Source organism: Vipera ursinii (genome assembly GCF_947247035.1).
Source record: "Vipera ursinii genome assembly, chromosome: 4".
Lineage (NCBI taxonomy): Eukaryota > Metazoa > Chordata > Lepidosauria > Squamata > Viperidae > Vipera > Vipera ursinii.
Window position 1 is genome coordinate 108,381,692 of NC_139514.1, and position 17,892 is coordinate 108,399,583.

The 17,892-nt window shown below is 41.1% G+C and overlaps 1 protein-coding gene across 1 annotated transcript in view; it reads left to right on the forward strand.

The window, feature by feature from the left end:
• Positions 1-17,892, forward strand: part of KLF12 (KLF transcription factor 12) — a gene marked incomplete at both ends in the record, with an annotated part of 221,424 nt that overhangs the window by 119,838 nt on the left and 83,694 nt on the right. Inside the window, one exon of the mRNA XM_083361306.1 lies at positions 6,047-6,584. Within this exon, the coding sequence (XP_083217432.1) occupies positions 6,047-6,584 (538 nt within the window). The remainder of the gene's footprint in view (positions 1-6,046; positions 6,585-17,892) is intronic.

Below are 17,892 nucleotides of genomic sequence, written 5' to 3' on the forward strand. Positions count from 1 at the left end.
GTCTTCCACAGGCTAGGGCTGAGTCCTGTGCATTGCATGAATGCAGGATGCTCACATTTTGAATGGTGCAAAGATATATCACTGATTGAGATACATCTAAAGGTAGTCCTTGACTTAGGACCACAGTTGAGCCCAAAATTTCCTTTGCTAAGTGAGACAGTTATTCAGAGAGTTTTATTCCATGTTACACCTTTCTTGCTGCGGTTGGTAAGTGAATCACTGCAACTGTTAAATTAGTAACTTGCTTGTTAAGTGGATCTGGCTTCCCCATTGACTTTGCTTGTCAGAAGGTCACCAAAGATGATTACGTGACCTTGGGACAATGCAACGGTCACAAATATGAGCCGGTGGCCAAGCATTTGAATTTTGAGCATGTGACCATGGGAATACTACAATGGGTGTAATTGTGCAAAATGCCCCAAAGTCACTTTTTCAGTGCTGTTGTGACTTCGAACGTTCACCAAACAAGCTGTTGTAATTTGAGGACTACCTGTAAATGTTTTGTAGCATTTTAAAAGAATTGTGTCCAGTGGTTTTTCTTCTCTTAGTGTGTTTTATCCAAAGAAGTAAAAGTAATGCTGGAGGCTGATCTTTGCTTTTGCAACATTTCTTTAATTTTTGCTTTATTTCTCAGATGGAAAACCAAGTGTAGCCAGAAATCTGGTAGGGCCCCATGGAGGTGGCATTCTTGAGATGTCAGACTAGAATGGTGGATGCTTGCTGGAAGAACAATCAAAACACCTGTCTTTTAGATTAATGATGACATTTCCCAGAAACCAGCTGCTGGGCGTCCTTATTCCCTGATCACTGTTAGCAATTTCTTTGGTGAGGTTCATCCAGGAACAATTTCTATTAAGATAAAATCTAGTCTAGCTCATAATCTTTCAATCAGGAGTCTTACTGAACTTCACATGAATTTCAAGATGGCTTCCAAGAAGACCAGGTGATAGGACTGTTGTCACATTGATGTAGAAGGTGTTCAAGAGGCCTGGCATTCTTCAGAGGCTCTATTCCATATCTCTGGAAGAGAAGAGAAAGAGGGAGAGGTCAATGTGGTTTCTTGATTGCAGTGACAAATGTATTCTCCTGTGGCTGTCGTTTTTTTGTCATGGGAATGAACTGAACTGGTGGTTACGAAGGTTTGAGCGTTTCATCAATAAATGTCCAATCGACAATGATTCTAGTACCTCAGTGTAAGATTTATGATTCTTGAAAATCAGAACTGAGTATGAGATGAATTTTTATGTAACAGCTTTGAGATTTCTCCACAACTGGAACAAAAATTGTTCATTAATTGGCTATAAGAACATGGTTGATCAATTAAAATTCATTTAAATCCATCCACCTTTTTGTATTGTAGAAGGAACTCCAATTCAGCATTTAAAGCTGAATTGACAACATACGTAGATAGAACAAGTTTCAAGAAGGGTTACAATTTCCATATTTTTGCATCTTACCAAAACCTTGGTAAGATGCAAAAACGATACTAACTTCTTTTTTGTTAAGGCATTGACTGCAGAGTGAGATAAATGTATTATTTCAGTATGAAGATAAGTCATCACTTATTTATTATAGAAAAAAAAAATCTGTGTTATAAAAACACAATGTAATAGCTTCAATAAATTAAGTTACCATTGTCTCTCACTTCTCTAATTTAAAGTTGCCCTTGATGGCTTAAATTATCCTGTCAATTAATCCACTGAAACATTAGTTGATAAAACTGCAGTCTGAAGGGATTAAAATTGCAGCTTCCTTTCTTAAAGAATGAAACTGTATTAAAGTGTCATTTTAATTGCCAGCCGCTAAGGACCTGTGTGCAAAACCAAGCTTCTTGGCTGTGGGGCTTCTTGTGATAGAAAATCATATCTTCTTGCTTCCTGTCTACTCCCCGGATCATCTTTCTTGGATGCTTGGATGATTCCCCCTTCTTATCCAATTCTTCAGGCTCTCCTTGGACATTTCTTCTTGGCTCTTAAGAAAACAGAAGGATGAGACCATGGCCAGCAGTTGGCAAATAACATCATGGAAGCCAACTCAAGGTCATTAGCAACAGACATTCAATGGAAGTGGCCCAAGGGCAAATAATAATACTTTTTCAAATGCACCAAGAAGCATCAGCAAACCAGCACTCATTATTATTATTATTTTAAATGCGCTAATTTAGCAGACAATAGCAGATTATAGGATACTTGGCTCAGTCCTCTACGGTTATGTACAAGTAGCATGTGCTGGGGAGGCAAATCCAATTTATAATTAGCTAATAAATCATACAAGTCATATTGAAGTGCAGGCTTTCTTTATTGGATGGCTGATTTAAGACTTAGCATAGAGACATATGGCTTCTGGATGCTGGAATAGGAATTTCTGAAAATCCTGGTTGCTCCTGCTGTGACTGGGCTCCACTGTCTGGGCTGCAGCTGAGATTTGAGCAGATACCGCCTCATATCCCTGCAAGGTTGGCGTGCCAAATTGGAAGGGATTGGCAGAGTGTCCACCGGATACATCAGCTCAATTTAAGCCACGCAAAAATGTATCTGGTATATGTTTTTTTCTCATGATGGGCTAGACCTACAAAAGTGACCTGGGGCAAGCGGGAGCATCACCTTCTCAGAAAAAGGTAGGTCAGGAGGCCTTTAGACCATCAAGTCATCGTGCCAAATGCAAGCTGCCGTCTTTCATCTCTGCTTTCCTTTGAAAGTAATCATATTGTATCTCGTTGGGTCATAAAGAGCTTGATTTATTGAAGCCAATTCGTGAGCCACTAAATCATTTTGGTCAAATAGCTGCATTTCACGGCTTTCGGCTTTATCCCATTAAAATTTCAACTCTGTAATATGCAATTATGTGTATACTCAAAGTTAAGATATTATTTTCGATGTAGGCAAAAAGGAAGTATAAATTTCTCCCCTTTAATTTGTAATGTACTCAGGTTTGACAGTACTAATTTGCACTGCAAAGTAATTTGGACATCAGAAGCATATGTCAACATGAAAAGTAACTGCAGCTGGGTCTCTGGGGAGCCCGGCTTAAATCTGTCTCGTTGCAGTTACAGCTGATGTGCTCATCTTCATTTTTGACCCAATAATGATAATTTATGAAACCTGCGCTTTTCTTCTCCTGACAATTGGCTCCACTCAGGGAGCAAAGAAATAGGATCATCATTCTTCTCCCTCCCTCCACCCCCACCCCCACCCCGGATTTCTTAGCGAAAGGTGAAGTTTCCCGATGAAGCATTTGATTCTCTCATGGTACATAGTAGCATCCTTGCTTTATCCTAAGGAAATAAGACATAACACATCTGGAATTTGTTTACTGGATTTGGTTTTCAGAGGTTTGGTGGGTATCTGGGAAGCTGAGGTTGAAGAAAGGTCCTGAGCTCCGTGCCAGAATGTGAGGCATGGTTTTCCCTTTTTGGAGTTTTTACAAATTCTGATTTCCACTCCTCCATCATGATCTAAAACCATACTTTGTCAACTCTTCTGAACCAGGAGGTATTACACCATAAATTATTTGAGCGTGTGTGTGTGTGTGTGTGTGTGTGTGTAATTTTTTTTGGCTTGCTAACAAAGAATAAAGGGAGACCGATATGATCATTTCAAACTTATTTGTTCTCATCAGTCAGCCATACCCTTCTGAGATTCGAACCTGGGCCGACTGCGTCTTAAGCAGTTGTTTTAACCCTTAGGCCACAGGCTCTCTCTCTCTCTCTTTGTTAGCTGAGAAGCAAGGAAGATATGTGTTAAATGTTTGTTAAGTATTTAGAATGCACTTGCTTAAGTCCCAAACATGGGACAATTCTTATTTACTGTTTCAGCCTAACCCAAGGCCATCTACAGGCAGTAGCCACAGCAGTGGCAGCTCATATTTGTGTAAATTTTTTTGGCTTGCTAACAAAGAATAAAGGGAGACCAATATGATCATTTCAAACTTATTTGTTCTCATCAGTCAGCCATACCCTTCTGAGATTCGAACCTGGGCCGACTGCGTCTTAAGCAGTTGTTTTAACCCCTAGGCATATATATATAAACTGGGATGGAATAAGAAAAACTAAAGCAGTTTTTATTGCTAAAAGATCAAGATTTTGTTGGCTAACACTAAAGGCAGCCACTTGTTTAAGGAAGCTTGGTTTTCAAACCACTCCTCTATCAACCGGCACATAGCCCTCCCCGCTGCATACCAGGCACTAAGGAATTGGGAAGAGGAACAACGTGCGCGATATGGAGGCAAACAGCGCAAGCACTTACAGAGCGCCTCATTGTATGAAAATCAAGATTGCACAAACACACAACCCTGCATTGTAGAACACAGGAAAGAAGAGAAACAACCATTTAGAACCTCTGGTATGAGAACACGGGCAATGACTAGAGCTATGGCTATAACACATGGAACTGTTAGCAATCCACCTTTGACAACAGACACCCAGAGACAACTACATCCCCCAAAAACAGATGCGCGACAACTCAAAGGAATACAGCCGGCCTCAACAAACAGACCGGTGACGTGCTCCATGAGAGGAGTGCAGACACCAACAGTATAAACACGATCTCCTCACCCCATCCTGACAATGTTGGCAGTTAGCCAACAAAAGCTTGATCTTTTAACAATAAAAACTGTTTTAGTTTTTTTTATTCCATCCCAGTGTTCGCTTAGTTTGTTAATTTTTAATATGTCTGAGATTCGCATTTTTAATCAAAGAATATATATTTTTTTAATCAAGGAATATATATATTTTGGGTTGGAGAAACTCCCTTCATTGCATCTTAGGCAATGAATGCCTATGGAGATTCTCAGCCATCCAGGTCATAATTGTCCGAAAGGTGCTTTTCAAAAGGCAGCTGGACTTTCTTGTTCTTTTTCTTTGAGAATGTTTTGCTTCTCATCCAACAAAAGCTTCTACAAAACTGAAGATGTTTTTTTGGATGAGAAGTGAAAGATTTTAAAGGGGGGGGGAAAGCAAGAAAGTCTGGTTGCGTTTTGGACAACTATGACCTGGATGATTGAGAATCTCCATAGACATTCATTGGGCTTAGGCAATGAAATTTGCTACATCCCTGACGTGAAAGCTAAAGAGCCCACCCCTATCTCCTTCCACCTCTGTCTGTCATTTTTACTGACATTTTTGAGGTAAGCTTTGGGTTGTGCAGAGGAGAAGACCAGACAGTTTAAGTGGTTTGTGATTGATGCCTTCATTGCATTTTTCTCTAATGAAAGCCTGGTCCCAAATTTCTTTCTTTCCAACTTGCAAAGCATTTGCCTTGGGTTGAGGCTCAACAGCTGCTATATCAAATAAGGAATTGACCTCATCCTGAACAGGACAAAGTGATTCTGCTTCAATAGGCTGGTCAGATCGGAGTAAAAGTAAAATGAGTCTCATATTCATTTTGGAGCTGAGCTCTGGAGGGGGCATGGTTTTCTGTGCTGCCTGCATCCCACGGATGGGGCTTTGCTTGTTTGTGTGGACCGGTTTCTGGCATCCCGTGGCCCTGTGCCAATCTACAGACCAGGGGTTGGGGACCCCTGTTCTGAGGTACAAGGTCACTGAAAAAAGTGACTTATGATAGTTTTGCAGCATCCCTGTGGTCACGTGACCAAACTTCAGATGCTTGGCAACTGGCATGTATTTATGACGGTTGCCACGTCCTGGGGTCATGTGATCCCCTTTTGTGACCGTCTGACAAGCAAAGTCAATGGGGAAGCCAAGTTCGCTTAACAGTCATGTTACTCTCTTATCAACTGCAGTGATTCACTTAACAGTTGTGGCAAGGCAGGTCATAAAAATGGGGCAAAATTTACTTAACTGTCTTACTTAGCAACATAAATGTTGGGCTCCATTGTGATTGACAGTTGAGGACTGTCTGTAGCAATGGCCATTGTGGTTACTTGTTGTGGCTTCTGTTGAAATGGAGAAGAAGTAAAGTTGAAAAATAATGAATCACCTCTTCAGTCAGCAAAAACCCATAAGGTGTGTCACAGTGACCAAATGTTCTGATGTCTCCGAAGGCTGTTCAGGTGGGATGACCTGTTTTCCTTCTTTTTCTCTCCATAGTCTCCCAACGTTCATAACTACCCAGATATGGAAGCCATGCCCCTCTTGCTGAACACCATGAAGGCAGATCCAGAAGAAGACGCCTTGTGCACGGATCATTTCCAGACGCAGACGGAGCCTGTGGACTTGTCCATCAACAAAGCACGTTCCTCCCCTCTTGCCACCTCATCTTCACCAGTATCCATCACAGCCTCTGCGCTGTCCCCCTCTTCCACTTCAACGTCCTCTAGTCGGCCAGCTTCGTCCCCAACAGTGATAACCTCGGTGGCATCTGCAGCATCGGCACCATCAGTATTAACTCCAGGTCCACTTGTGGCATCTGCCTCAGGTGTCGGAGGGCAGCAGTTTTTGCACATAATCCACCCGGTTCCACCTTCCAGCCCCATGAACCTACAGACCAACAAAATGAGTCACGTCCACCGCATTCCTGTGGTGGTGCAGTCGGTACCGGTGGTCTACACTGCGGTGAGATCACCAGGGAATGTCAATAACACTATAGTAGTACCACTACTAGAGGACGGGAGAAGTCATGTCAAAGGTAAGAAGATCTCTTACAAAACAGGCTTCCAGAGAGGCACAATGGAAGAAAGCTTCCTGAATCATTCCAATTTACTCATGACTTGAAAACCAACCAAAGAGTCTTCTTCTTCCATGTCTAGATCAAACTTTAAGCTGTCAGAGTGAAGCTACCTTCTTGGCTTTGTTGTTGGCCCAAAATAAGTCATTATCAGTCCATGTTTCTGGTAGTAACTGACATACCAGCAGACGGGCCAGGCTCTGGGTCTCTCCACATTCACATACTGTAGTGTGTTGTTATCCACTAAGAGCCTCCACTTGAGTATATTAGTTTTATATTTAGACACTCCAAATCTCAACCTATCAGGGTCCTCCAAGAAATATAAGGAAGATCGATTTTTCAGCCATATCTTGCTTTAATGTTATTACTTTCTCGATGGTCTCCTTCCTCCATCTTTTTGTTCAATTTTGTTCTTGATTCTCAGTTTTGTTCACCAACCAAAGATGAATGTGTATTAACTGTGCTTTGGGCCAGTTATTGGAGAGACTAGCTAATGAGCCACACAGATGATATACCAGAGTATTTATAACTTGATTTCCAAGTGGAACATTTTGAATTCATGTGCTGCCATTGCTATGAATTCCCTCGGTGCTTTAGATAAATTCCTGGCTTGTGCCTTTCTTGCCTCTACAATGGGGCTAAGAGAATTGATTTATCTTACAGGTTTGTGGTGAGAACAGTTGTAAGAAAATGCATGTGCATGCCTGGTCACAATGTAGTCTTTATAAGAAATAAATTGTGATTAGCAGTAGTTTCGGAATAGTGGGAGTGTAAGCTCTCCATTGGGGGAGTAAAAGGAACCCCTGCAAGTTTTATTCTGCTACTAGTCATAGCCAATTTTAGGGGCAGTGCTCATCTTTGTTTCTAGGCCATTGAGCCAGCACTGTCCAAAGACATTTCCACAGTCATGTGGCCAACATGACATCCTGCCACAGTGCAGAGCATGCTATGAAACATGGAGCATTGTTATTTTCCCACTAAAGTGGTACCTATTTATCTCCTTGCTTTCGAACTGCTGTGTTGGTAGGAGCTGGGGCAAGGACAGGAGCTCACCCGTCAAGTGGCATATGGGTCTCAAACCTGGCCTGCTGGCTTTCCAGTGATAAGCCCAGTGTCTTACCCACTGAGTCGTCACACCGCCCCTCTGTTGGAGGAGTGGGGAGGCCAAATGTGTTGGATGCAAGAATAGAAGTGTGGAGTTTGTGCCACAATGTCACCATCCCCTTGGCGTAGAATGCCTGTGGATTATCTTTAAAAATTACCTGGTAGATGGAAGGAATTGTCATCAGATTTGAAGATGGAAATTTAGGCATATTGTCTAAGCAGCAAAAAATAATAATAATAATAATCAAAATGACTTCAACAGATTTGAACATTTGACCAAATCTAGCATGGTAACTAATGGTGTGAGCTCCTTCACCTGGGTAGGAAAACACCAAATGACAGGGAGAATGTGACATTCTGAGACTGGCTTAATGGATTCTAGAACTGAACAAGGAGAATAGAATTGGAGATCTTGAACCTACAGCCTGTATCTGCTTTACGAATTCAGAAAGGACTTATACATGTATGCAGTCCACCAGATGTTAGGAGAAAAATCAGATGGGCATTTTATTGAACATTTCTGTGTTCCACAAAATAGATGAACCTTGAAGTAAGACATTTGTAGGCCTTGCTGGGTTTGATGTGATTCCAGATGTGTCGCTCTAAGAATCTATGGAGATTCTCAATCATCCAGGTCATGATTGTTCCAAAACTGTTGTTTTTTTTCCCAAAAGGCAGCTAGAATTTCTTGGGTTTTTTTTTCTTCTCTGAAAATGCTTTCCTTCTCACCCAAAGAGCTTCTTGGATGAGAAGCAAAACATTTTCTAAGAAGAAGCAAACCAAGAAGATCCAATTGCCTTTTGGAAAAAGCACCTTTGGATTGCTCTTAGAGGTTTTGGATTGGATCCTGCTTCTTCCTTGTCCATAATATATATAAAGAGAGATACGGAAGTATATTTCCATACATTTCTTTACATTTTCTCACTGTGAGCACCATCCAGGAGTAGAAAATAAAAGTAATTTCAACCATGATTTCTTGCTATATTTTAATAAATCCAGCACTCCAAGAAAATGGGAGATACACACCTGTTCTAAGAGTATCCACCAAAAAAGGGTATATGTAACAATCTTGAAGTTATTTTTCATTTGCCTTTACATTAATTTTCACCGTGATGGTAATTATGTGCTGCTGCTCTTGCTTCTACTAGCAAGCAGTTGTGAATTTTGTAAATGTATTCCTAAGTCTTCAGAATTTATTTTCCTTCTCAATTCCTGGATGTCTTTGTGAAGTGCAGCTCTATAATGTGCAAAGATTATTTGAATTCCTTCTGGTCTCTGGGTGTATAATTCTGACTTTATAATGGGCAGTAGAACATTTGTGTTGAGATTACCGGTGCGCTGTGACATCTCAGTAGAATTTGTCCAAAATTATCCCATGAGCTGAATGGAGACTCAAGTCTGAATTTTCCTTGTTGTTGTTAGTTGCGAAGTTGTGTCTGACCCATCGTGACCCCATGGACAACGTTCCTCCAGGCCTTCCTGTCCTCTACCATCTTCTGGAGTCCATTTAAGCTCACACCTACTGCTTCAGTGACTCCATCCAGCCACCTCATTCTCTGTCGTCCCTTTCTTCTATTGCCCTCAATCTTTCCCAGCATTAGGCTCTTCTCCAGTGAGTCCTTCCTTCTCATTAGGTGGCCAAAGTATTTGAGTTTTAGCTTCAGGATCTGGCCTTCTAAAGAGCAGTCAGGGTTGATCTCCTCTAGGACTGACTGGTTTGATCGCCTCGCAGTCTGAGGAACTCACAGGAGTCTTCTCCAGCACCATAGTTCAAAGGCCTCAATTCTTTGGCGCTCAACCTTTCTTGTGGTCCAACTTTCACTGCCATACATTGCAACTGGGAAAACCATGGCCTTGACTATATGCACTTTTGCTGGCATGGTGATGTCTCTGCTTTTTAGTATGCTGTCAAGATTTGCCATGGCTTTCCTCCCCAGGAGCAAGCGTCTTTTAATTTCTTGGCTGTAGTCACCATCTGCAGTGATCTTGGAACCCAGGGAAATAAAATCTGTCACTACCTCCATTTCTTCCCCATCTATTTGCCAGGAATTGAGAGGGCCGGATGCCATGATCTTGCTTTTCTTAATGTTGAATTTCAATGAATTTTGCTAGTTCCTCCTAAATGCAAAAGTTCTGATCACAGGCATGCCTCTTAAAGGCCAGTGTTTATCTCTAGAAGACCCTCTGAAATTTTATTTTCCCCAGGATAAAATTTGCATTCTGACTGCCATCCACAGATATTCAATTTATATTGAGACCTTGGCTAATCTATTGTCTATTGTAGCCTTTTATAGACATCTATACGAGCTTCTCACAAGGGAACAGAAATATAACCAGTACAATCATGTTCTTCTTGCTTGCATTTGACACTTCGGAAACTCTTTTGAGGCAGGTCATACATTTGGGCTAAAGACTTAGTTCCATAAAAGGGGAAGTGATCCCTATTGGCCCAGATGGTGTGATGTCACAGAATGTTTACTAATCTCTCACTTGTGGTGGGGATACTCGGGCGAAGACTAGCTTTGAGAACTGGGAGTGACCTCAGCTGGGAAAATATCGGCAAGTCTTAGAGACCGAAAAAGCAGCCAGGTTTTGTTAGATATTTTTAGGAAAGTCTTGGCTGAAAAGCTGCACATTGAGTCCCTACATCGTGTGCTGCTCAAAGCTGTAATTGCTTTTCTTCCCTCTGGCTTTGCTTTATGTTCCAGGGTGAATCGGTTATAAATTAGATACTTGATGTGATTTAGGTCTTGACACTCTCAAGAATTCAGCTTCCTGTAAATAAGTGTGAATTCAGCAGCATTCCACTCAAAATGAAAAAGGCTTCAGATTTTCGTGGAGTAAAAATGATCTCCGTAGATGTGTGTTTGAATTATGTGTAGGTTATCCTTTTTCTATGGGTCTTTATGACTGGTAAGAACCCAGGATATCCACAAACAATGCCTTGATTCAGAGGTACTGCAAACACAGGCTGATGGAGAGAAGGATATTGATGATCTCCAGAATCTCAGAAGGCTACGATGGAAAGTGACAAAATGTAAGCCTGGGGGCTGAGCCTTCTTTTCAGAGGTTGCACCAGAGCACATTGCTAAGCTGCAATGTCCTGTTAAATCTCCATAAAGGCCTGAAAACTAGAGTACGTGTAATCTTGCTATAAATTGTAATAAAAATTATTCGGTAGACATGGTATTATGGCCATTAAGTTCACGGCCGTTGCTGCTGTGTACATAAAGTTTTATGGAATAAATTGAGCGGGTTTTTTTCTCCCCATTTTGAAGCAAGCTGCTTTTGATTTAAAATTTGATTGGTGATTGTCAACCATTTTCCTAAGAGCAAGATCATTCATCATGACATTCAGTAGGGGGAAAATAAAGAGAAGGGAAGGGAAGAAAGCTCTGGGTATTTTCTCCATGTTGAAGCACAAAGAAAAGCTGCACACATTTTTTTCAGCTATAAGAAGATCAGAATCAGAATCAAAATATTGCTGGAAGGGACCTTGGAGGTCTTCTAGTCCAACCCCCTGCTCAAGCAGGAGACTCAGTCTACACCATTTCAGACAGGTGGAAGTCCAGTGATGGAGCTCTTATACCTTAAACTCTGCTCTTTATTATTATTATTATTATTCCAGACAAGTTTTATTGATTTTTTAAAATATTTACATATACAGGTATTTGTGAAACAATATGGTGGTTGGGTAGTTAAAATAAGAAATAACCAGTTGGAAATAGTTCAGGTTACATCAACAGAGATGCCCTCTCTACTTCCCTTAGTTATTACATAGTCAGAATAGGCAAGTTAGTACATTTCTAGTTGTAACCTAGTCAATCAACAAAACTTAAAATATATTTTTCAGTAATACATATCAATATCTTGTTTTTAAATTTTATCTAATTGCAATAGGATATTCTAGAGTGGCCTACAGTATATAGGAAAAAGCTTAATTTTTGGGTAACCCACAATTCCCTATTTCAATAAAGAGTAATTCTTTTGTCTACAAAACGTATATTGTTCATGGCAAAGCATTCTTATGTTTTACCATTAAAGTCTAATTTTCATCTTAAGAAATCACCAGTTATTAGAAATATAAACTCTGCTCTTATGCCTCTTTCCTCTTTCCCAAAATATTTGATCAAAATCTTCTCTAGTATAGTCAACAGCTACCCATTTTCTTCCTCACTTTGGAAGACAAGGGATTTCAGGGATTAATTCCATTAATCTAAATGTTTGAGAGTTAAGGGGCACTCTACAAAGTAATAGAAGGAGTCTTAGCAAAGAAAGGTAAAAGGTAAAGGTTCCCCCGCACATGCGTGCTAGTCGTTTCCAACTCTAGGGGCCGGTGCTCATCTCCGCTTCAAAGCCGAAGAGCCAGCGCTTGTCCGAGGACGTCTTCGTGGTCATGTGGCTGGCATGACTAGACGCCAAAGGTACACAAAACGCTGTTACCTTCCCACCGTAGTGGTCCCTGTTTTTCTACTTGCATTTTACGTGCTTTCAAACTGCTAGGTTGGCAGAAGCTGGGACGAGTAACAGGCGCTCACTCTGTTAAGCGGCACTCGGGATTCAACCCGCCAAACTGCCGACCTTCTGATCGACAGGCTCAGCGTCCTAACCCACTGAGCCACCGCGTCCCTGATTAGCAAAGAAAAGAGGATGACAAAAGAGGTTTTGTTTAGATGTCTCCAAAGCACCTGATCTCTCACAGGTTATATTAGTTGTACCTCAGCGTAGTATCTACTCTCACTGGGTTTAGTCAGGATACTTTGTCTCTCTTTGTAGATATTTTAAGGAAATGTTTGTCTGTTTATTATGATCTTAATCTGCTATGCTCCTCAGGGACTCCTGGCAGTATGAGTTGCAAAGAACATTAATTTTATCCTTTTTTTTCCTGCATTATCCCTCTGAGCCTAGCAATGAAATTCTGCCTTCATTTTCTCGGTGAAAAAAAATGAAATTAAACCAAGAAATTTACTACCAAAGTGTTGGTAGATTTTTTTTTTGTTCTGTGCTAAAGTAATGGATTTGCACTGCTTAACTTCCTAAAAATGTCCAATCTCGATTTGAATACAGAGGGACCTGTGCATTGTGGGGAATTTGGATACATAATTTGGATGCCTCAAAGATGTTTGTTAAGATACTGGTTAAGATGAGGGGGGATTAGAGGGAGAAAGAGTCACTAGCAACATATAAAGTCAAAGAGTCTTCCATACTCTATCCAGTATTCTTCTTCTGAGCTGCAAGTATGGTATCTGTCTATTTTCTAGGTATCTTGGTTACTCTAAGGTCATCTTTTAATTTATTTATTTATTTATTTAATTAGATTTCTATACCGCCCTATTCCCAAAGGACTCAGGGCGGTTTACAGGGCAGCATAAAATACAATATAAAAGTTAATATAAAATTAAAATGAATTAAATTAATTAAAGCCCAACAATTAAAACAATATTTAAAAAGCTAAAACCCCTTCAGTCCAGGCCTGACAGATCGAAAAGCCAGGTTTTCAGGTCCCGGCGAAATGAACGCAGATCGGGGGCAGTCCGGAGTTCCACAGGTAAATCATTCCAAAGGGCAGGCGTGCCCACAGAGAACGCTCTTTCCCTGGGAATAACCTGCCGGCATTCCTTAACCGGCGGTATCCTGAGAAGGCCCTCCCTGTGGGAGTGCACGGGACGAAGGGAGCTTGATGCCGGCAGCAGGTGTTCCCTCAGATAACCCGGACTCAAGCCATTAAGGGCTTTATAGGTCATCACCAGCACCTTGAATCTCACCTGAAGGGCAACCGGAAGCCAATGCAGCTCGCGGAGTAGAGGTGTTACATGGGAGTATCGGGAAGCCCCCATCACAATTTAGGTGCCCTTTATCAAGTTCTCAAGGACCCCAGGGTTCCAAGACCCTACATCATAGCTTCTTAAAAGACAATGAAGTGAATTCTAGATCTTAGAATTATGTATTTATTGAGGTTTTTAATTCAGAAACATTCTTGGATAAAAGCTCATCATACTGATGAGCTCAACTTTTTTTTTCTTATTTTGGAAGTTCAACCTTGGCAAAGATTTCCTAGCTTATTAAGACACCATCTGGCCTGACATCCAAGCAGAGAAGCTTTATTGGCTCACGAACAGGTCAGATTTTGCCTAGGTAGGTAGTTAAGCATGGATACCCTTTCCTTGCCAACCGGTGAACCCAGAACCTCATCCCAATCAATGTTACCTGAATTACAACTGACTGGCATTGAGGAATTTTAGGAACAATGCCCAGAAAGCATTATCTTAATCATCCCTTCTGAATGAACAAAGAGAAGAATGCAGGGAAGCAGATTGTTTCTCTGATCTCACAGCCAAAAGGAAGTCCATCAGCCTGGTTGGAGATCTGAGCGGAAGAATGCATAGACGTTCCAAGATTTAAGAATAAAATTGGTTGCTAGTTCAGAAAAAAAAACCATGTACTTTTGTGTCATAGGGTGGATCTATCAGTTTAGGGAAAGTAGATATTAAACATGTGCATCTGATGATGGAGAATGTCATTCTTCTCCATCTTTGGGGCATGCTTCTGAAATAAAATCTTAGAACCTTCTGTTTTGCATCTTCTTTCCTCCCTCCCTCCCTCCCTGGTTGTGCATCTCTGAAGTCCGATCAGATGACAATATTTAAGGGAAAGGATCTTGAGTGCATCTCCCCTGTCTGACCGGGTCTATGACAATTCACCGTGGCCAACTTGCCATGGCCACCTCTTTTTTATTATTATTTTAAATAATTAAATAGAATTGTTAAACTGTTCTGCAGTGAGATGTCCCACGGCAAGCTATGGCCATGGTGAGTTGGCTGTGGAGAATTGGCTTCAGCAAGTTGGCCATGGCCATTCCCTTCTCACCTGGTAGGGTAGTCCAATTTCCTCAAGGAGAGGCAGCCCTGCAAATAAACTTTCCCCATGCCATTTAAGGCTTAAAGCTGATAATTAACACCTTGAATTTCATCAGAAGAACTCCTGGATAAGATTTGCTGCCATTCTATTTGGTAATGCTGAGGCAGTTTGTGGGAATTAATCATCCACAATGGCTGTTAGTGATGTCCATAATGTTGTATTAAGCATTTTGATGCCTTAAGTTCATTAGCATTCATCATATCTGATCCACCGCAGTCATGCTAATTTTAACATTCAAGGTTTGGGAGTACCTTACTTTGTTTCGATATTCCAGAGCTTATTCTACTGATTTTTGCTGAGAGATAAAGTCCTACCTAAAAACTCACCTACTACTACTTAGAACTACTTAGAGTGTAGTCTTGCTTGAAGATCTAAGACAGGGGTGTCAAACTCAATTTCATTGAGGGCCGCATCAGCATTGCGGTTGCCCTCAGGGGGCCGGGTAGGTATGGCCAGGGTGGGCGTGGCCTACTGGGTGGGCATGGCTAAAGTGCGTATGGCCTACTGGGTGGGCGTGGCCAGCTCTACATCATTCGTACCGAGGGTGCCTATGGGGGCCTGGGCAGGAGTGGGACAGATCTGAGGGTCTCTGGCAGAAGGAGGGTCTCAGGGCCAGGGCCAAGGCAGTGGGGGCCATTCGCTCACTGTTTCCAGGATGGCTTCGCGGGCCACATGAAACCACTTCGCGGGCCGGATCCGGCCCCCGGGCCTTGTGTTTGACATGTCTGATCTAAGAGGTGGGGGGAAAGCGCTCAATGGTTTGAATGTCCTTAGATTTTCCGCAGATCAACAGGAGACAACAAATGTATCTAGATCTGCAGAACAATTTTTACCATGCTTTGTACAACTTACACATTTTTTTGTAGCTGAAAGCATTGTTGTTCACGTGTCTGAGGTGGTATGAAACTTTGGAAAGTGGTTTTTGAGGAATCATTCATACTTGCATGTATCATGGAATTTCCTAGGGCAATAGTTATATTAATGCAACACCTTAAGAGGTGGGCATCCTAGCACCTTCCTAAGTTGCTTTGGATTCCATAATTACATAAATGAGACCAATGGAATGATCTGGAGATGTTGCCCAAGAACTGGTTAAAGCAAAAAGCTTATGGAGATTCTCAATGGGTTAAGCAGTTTCCTGTTATATCTGGATTCTAAGAACTACAAGATGGATCTTCTGTCTTCCAAATAAAGGTCCTTGGGCAAATATTGCTTTCTTTTTGATCTACTATATGAAAGAAATTATCATGTTAAAGTTTTCTCTGCATGAAATTATTCAGAGAATAATTATTCCCTTTCTATAGATGAGGAACATAGCCTGAGGATAAAATGGTGAAGTTCTCAAGATCTTCTCAAAAAGTTCAACCACTGCAGTTAAACTGAAACCCACTGTTTGTGGATGGATCCCAACAGACTGTCTCCAAGATATTGTGGATAATGAGTGCTCACTATTGAAATAGCCTCCTTTTGTAGTTATAATTTTCTTCTTGTGCTTAGTTCTTGATTAGTACTCCAATACTGCCATTATTAATTTAGTGAGGAAAAAATAGCCCAAGCACTTTATAGAATTTCTCCTCTCATTATTCTCTCAGTGCAAGAAATAGAAGATTTCCCATAGGTTGTAAATCCTATTCATGATAACTTTAGCGGATATCTGAAAAATGTGCAAGCCCAAAGATTAATCAAACTGTCCAAATACAAATCAAAGCTGTTTATCTTAACTTTCAATAATGCCCAGAGGATTGAAGAGAAGTATATAAAAAGAGAAGGACATTTTCAATTTTTTGAAAAAGAAATCTGAAATAAGTATTCCTGAACAGAATTCTTTTCTCTGAAAACAGAAAAAAATATATAATGTTTTTGTCCTTTATAACCTGAATGCCAAATCTTTATCTACTGGAGAGGGTGGGAGGAGGGTTGTGATACTACAAATTTCCACTTAGAATGAACAAAATCCTGGAAATTGTGATACAAGAAATATATAAAAGGTTATGGCTGGCCTAGAATATAAGAAACCTATGATGCCAGGTTAAGGTTAGATTTGTAGTCGTAGGAGTCAGAATTAGCTGACCACCAGATGGCACCAAAGATCTGCTCTGGATCTCTTTTCTGCCACCTACTGACAGTATAAATCTGTGCAGCCCATTTATAACTGTCCCCCTCTTCCTTTCTTAAAGATAAGGTTCTTCCACTCATTCTGAGGAAAGCCATCTTCTGCTTCTGAAATTAGGGAGTCTTCTCTCTCCCATCATTTGGTACCTTTCTTTTATTATCTTGTGCTCTCCTACTAAAAAGCAGATAAGTTGAAGAAAGAAATCCTGCAATAGTAGCAAGTCAAGGGATAGGAAGGCATAGCCTGCCTCAGTTTTCCCACTTCTTCTGCTGTAGAAAGAGGATTAAACCCTGAGAGATCTGTGAAAAGAGAAGAGACAAGCTGGCCTGGTGGAAGACCAGACTGAGTGGGCAGCTGGTCTCTGCTTGTCTGGGGAGTATGTCTCTAGACAGTATGTTTCTCTAGATAAAAAATTTTCTCAGAATCTTTGAATTAATCACACATAAAACAACTGAGACTGGAGGGGTTTTTGATTTTGGCCCTTAGGATAGTCTTAAACCTGACCTATTTGGTGTTCTTGGCAGTATTCTGAACTAGAAACTATGCAGAAACCAGGTTTAAATATGCTGTGAAGATAAAGTGCAGTGGGCTAATTTGCAGCTCTTGAACCCAGGCTGTGTTGAGTAGAGTGTCAATGCTGCTAACCTCAAATGTTCTTGCTTGACAAGAGATGAAGAAGTAGCTATTTCATTTGTTAAACTTGGGTATTGCTTTAAGAGATTGGGTTAAGGCTGGGAGGGGGGAAGAGGAGGATTGTACCTCAAGGCCATCTGACATTAAAGAAGATAAGAACTTGGTGGGTTTCCTAACGGAAGGGAAACTGATTCTTTAAATTAATTGGAGAATATGATTAATGACAAAATTAGAAAGGTGGAGAATTGTGTTTAATATATTGTGCAAGGGGGCGGAGATTTCGGATTCCAGCTTCCTTCGAGCAAGCATTTGCCGGTGTATTAGGCTAAATAAAGGACTTTTAAGGTAAACAATGCCTCAGAGTCACTTGAAAAGCCCATATGCCGGAAACTTAACATAGAGCACCTTATTGCTTCATCCTCCTTTCAGAGGGGTTTCATGAATTCTCTCTCCAAATCTTCCCCAACAGCAGAGCTGCCATCCACAGCACAATCATCTCAA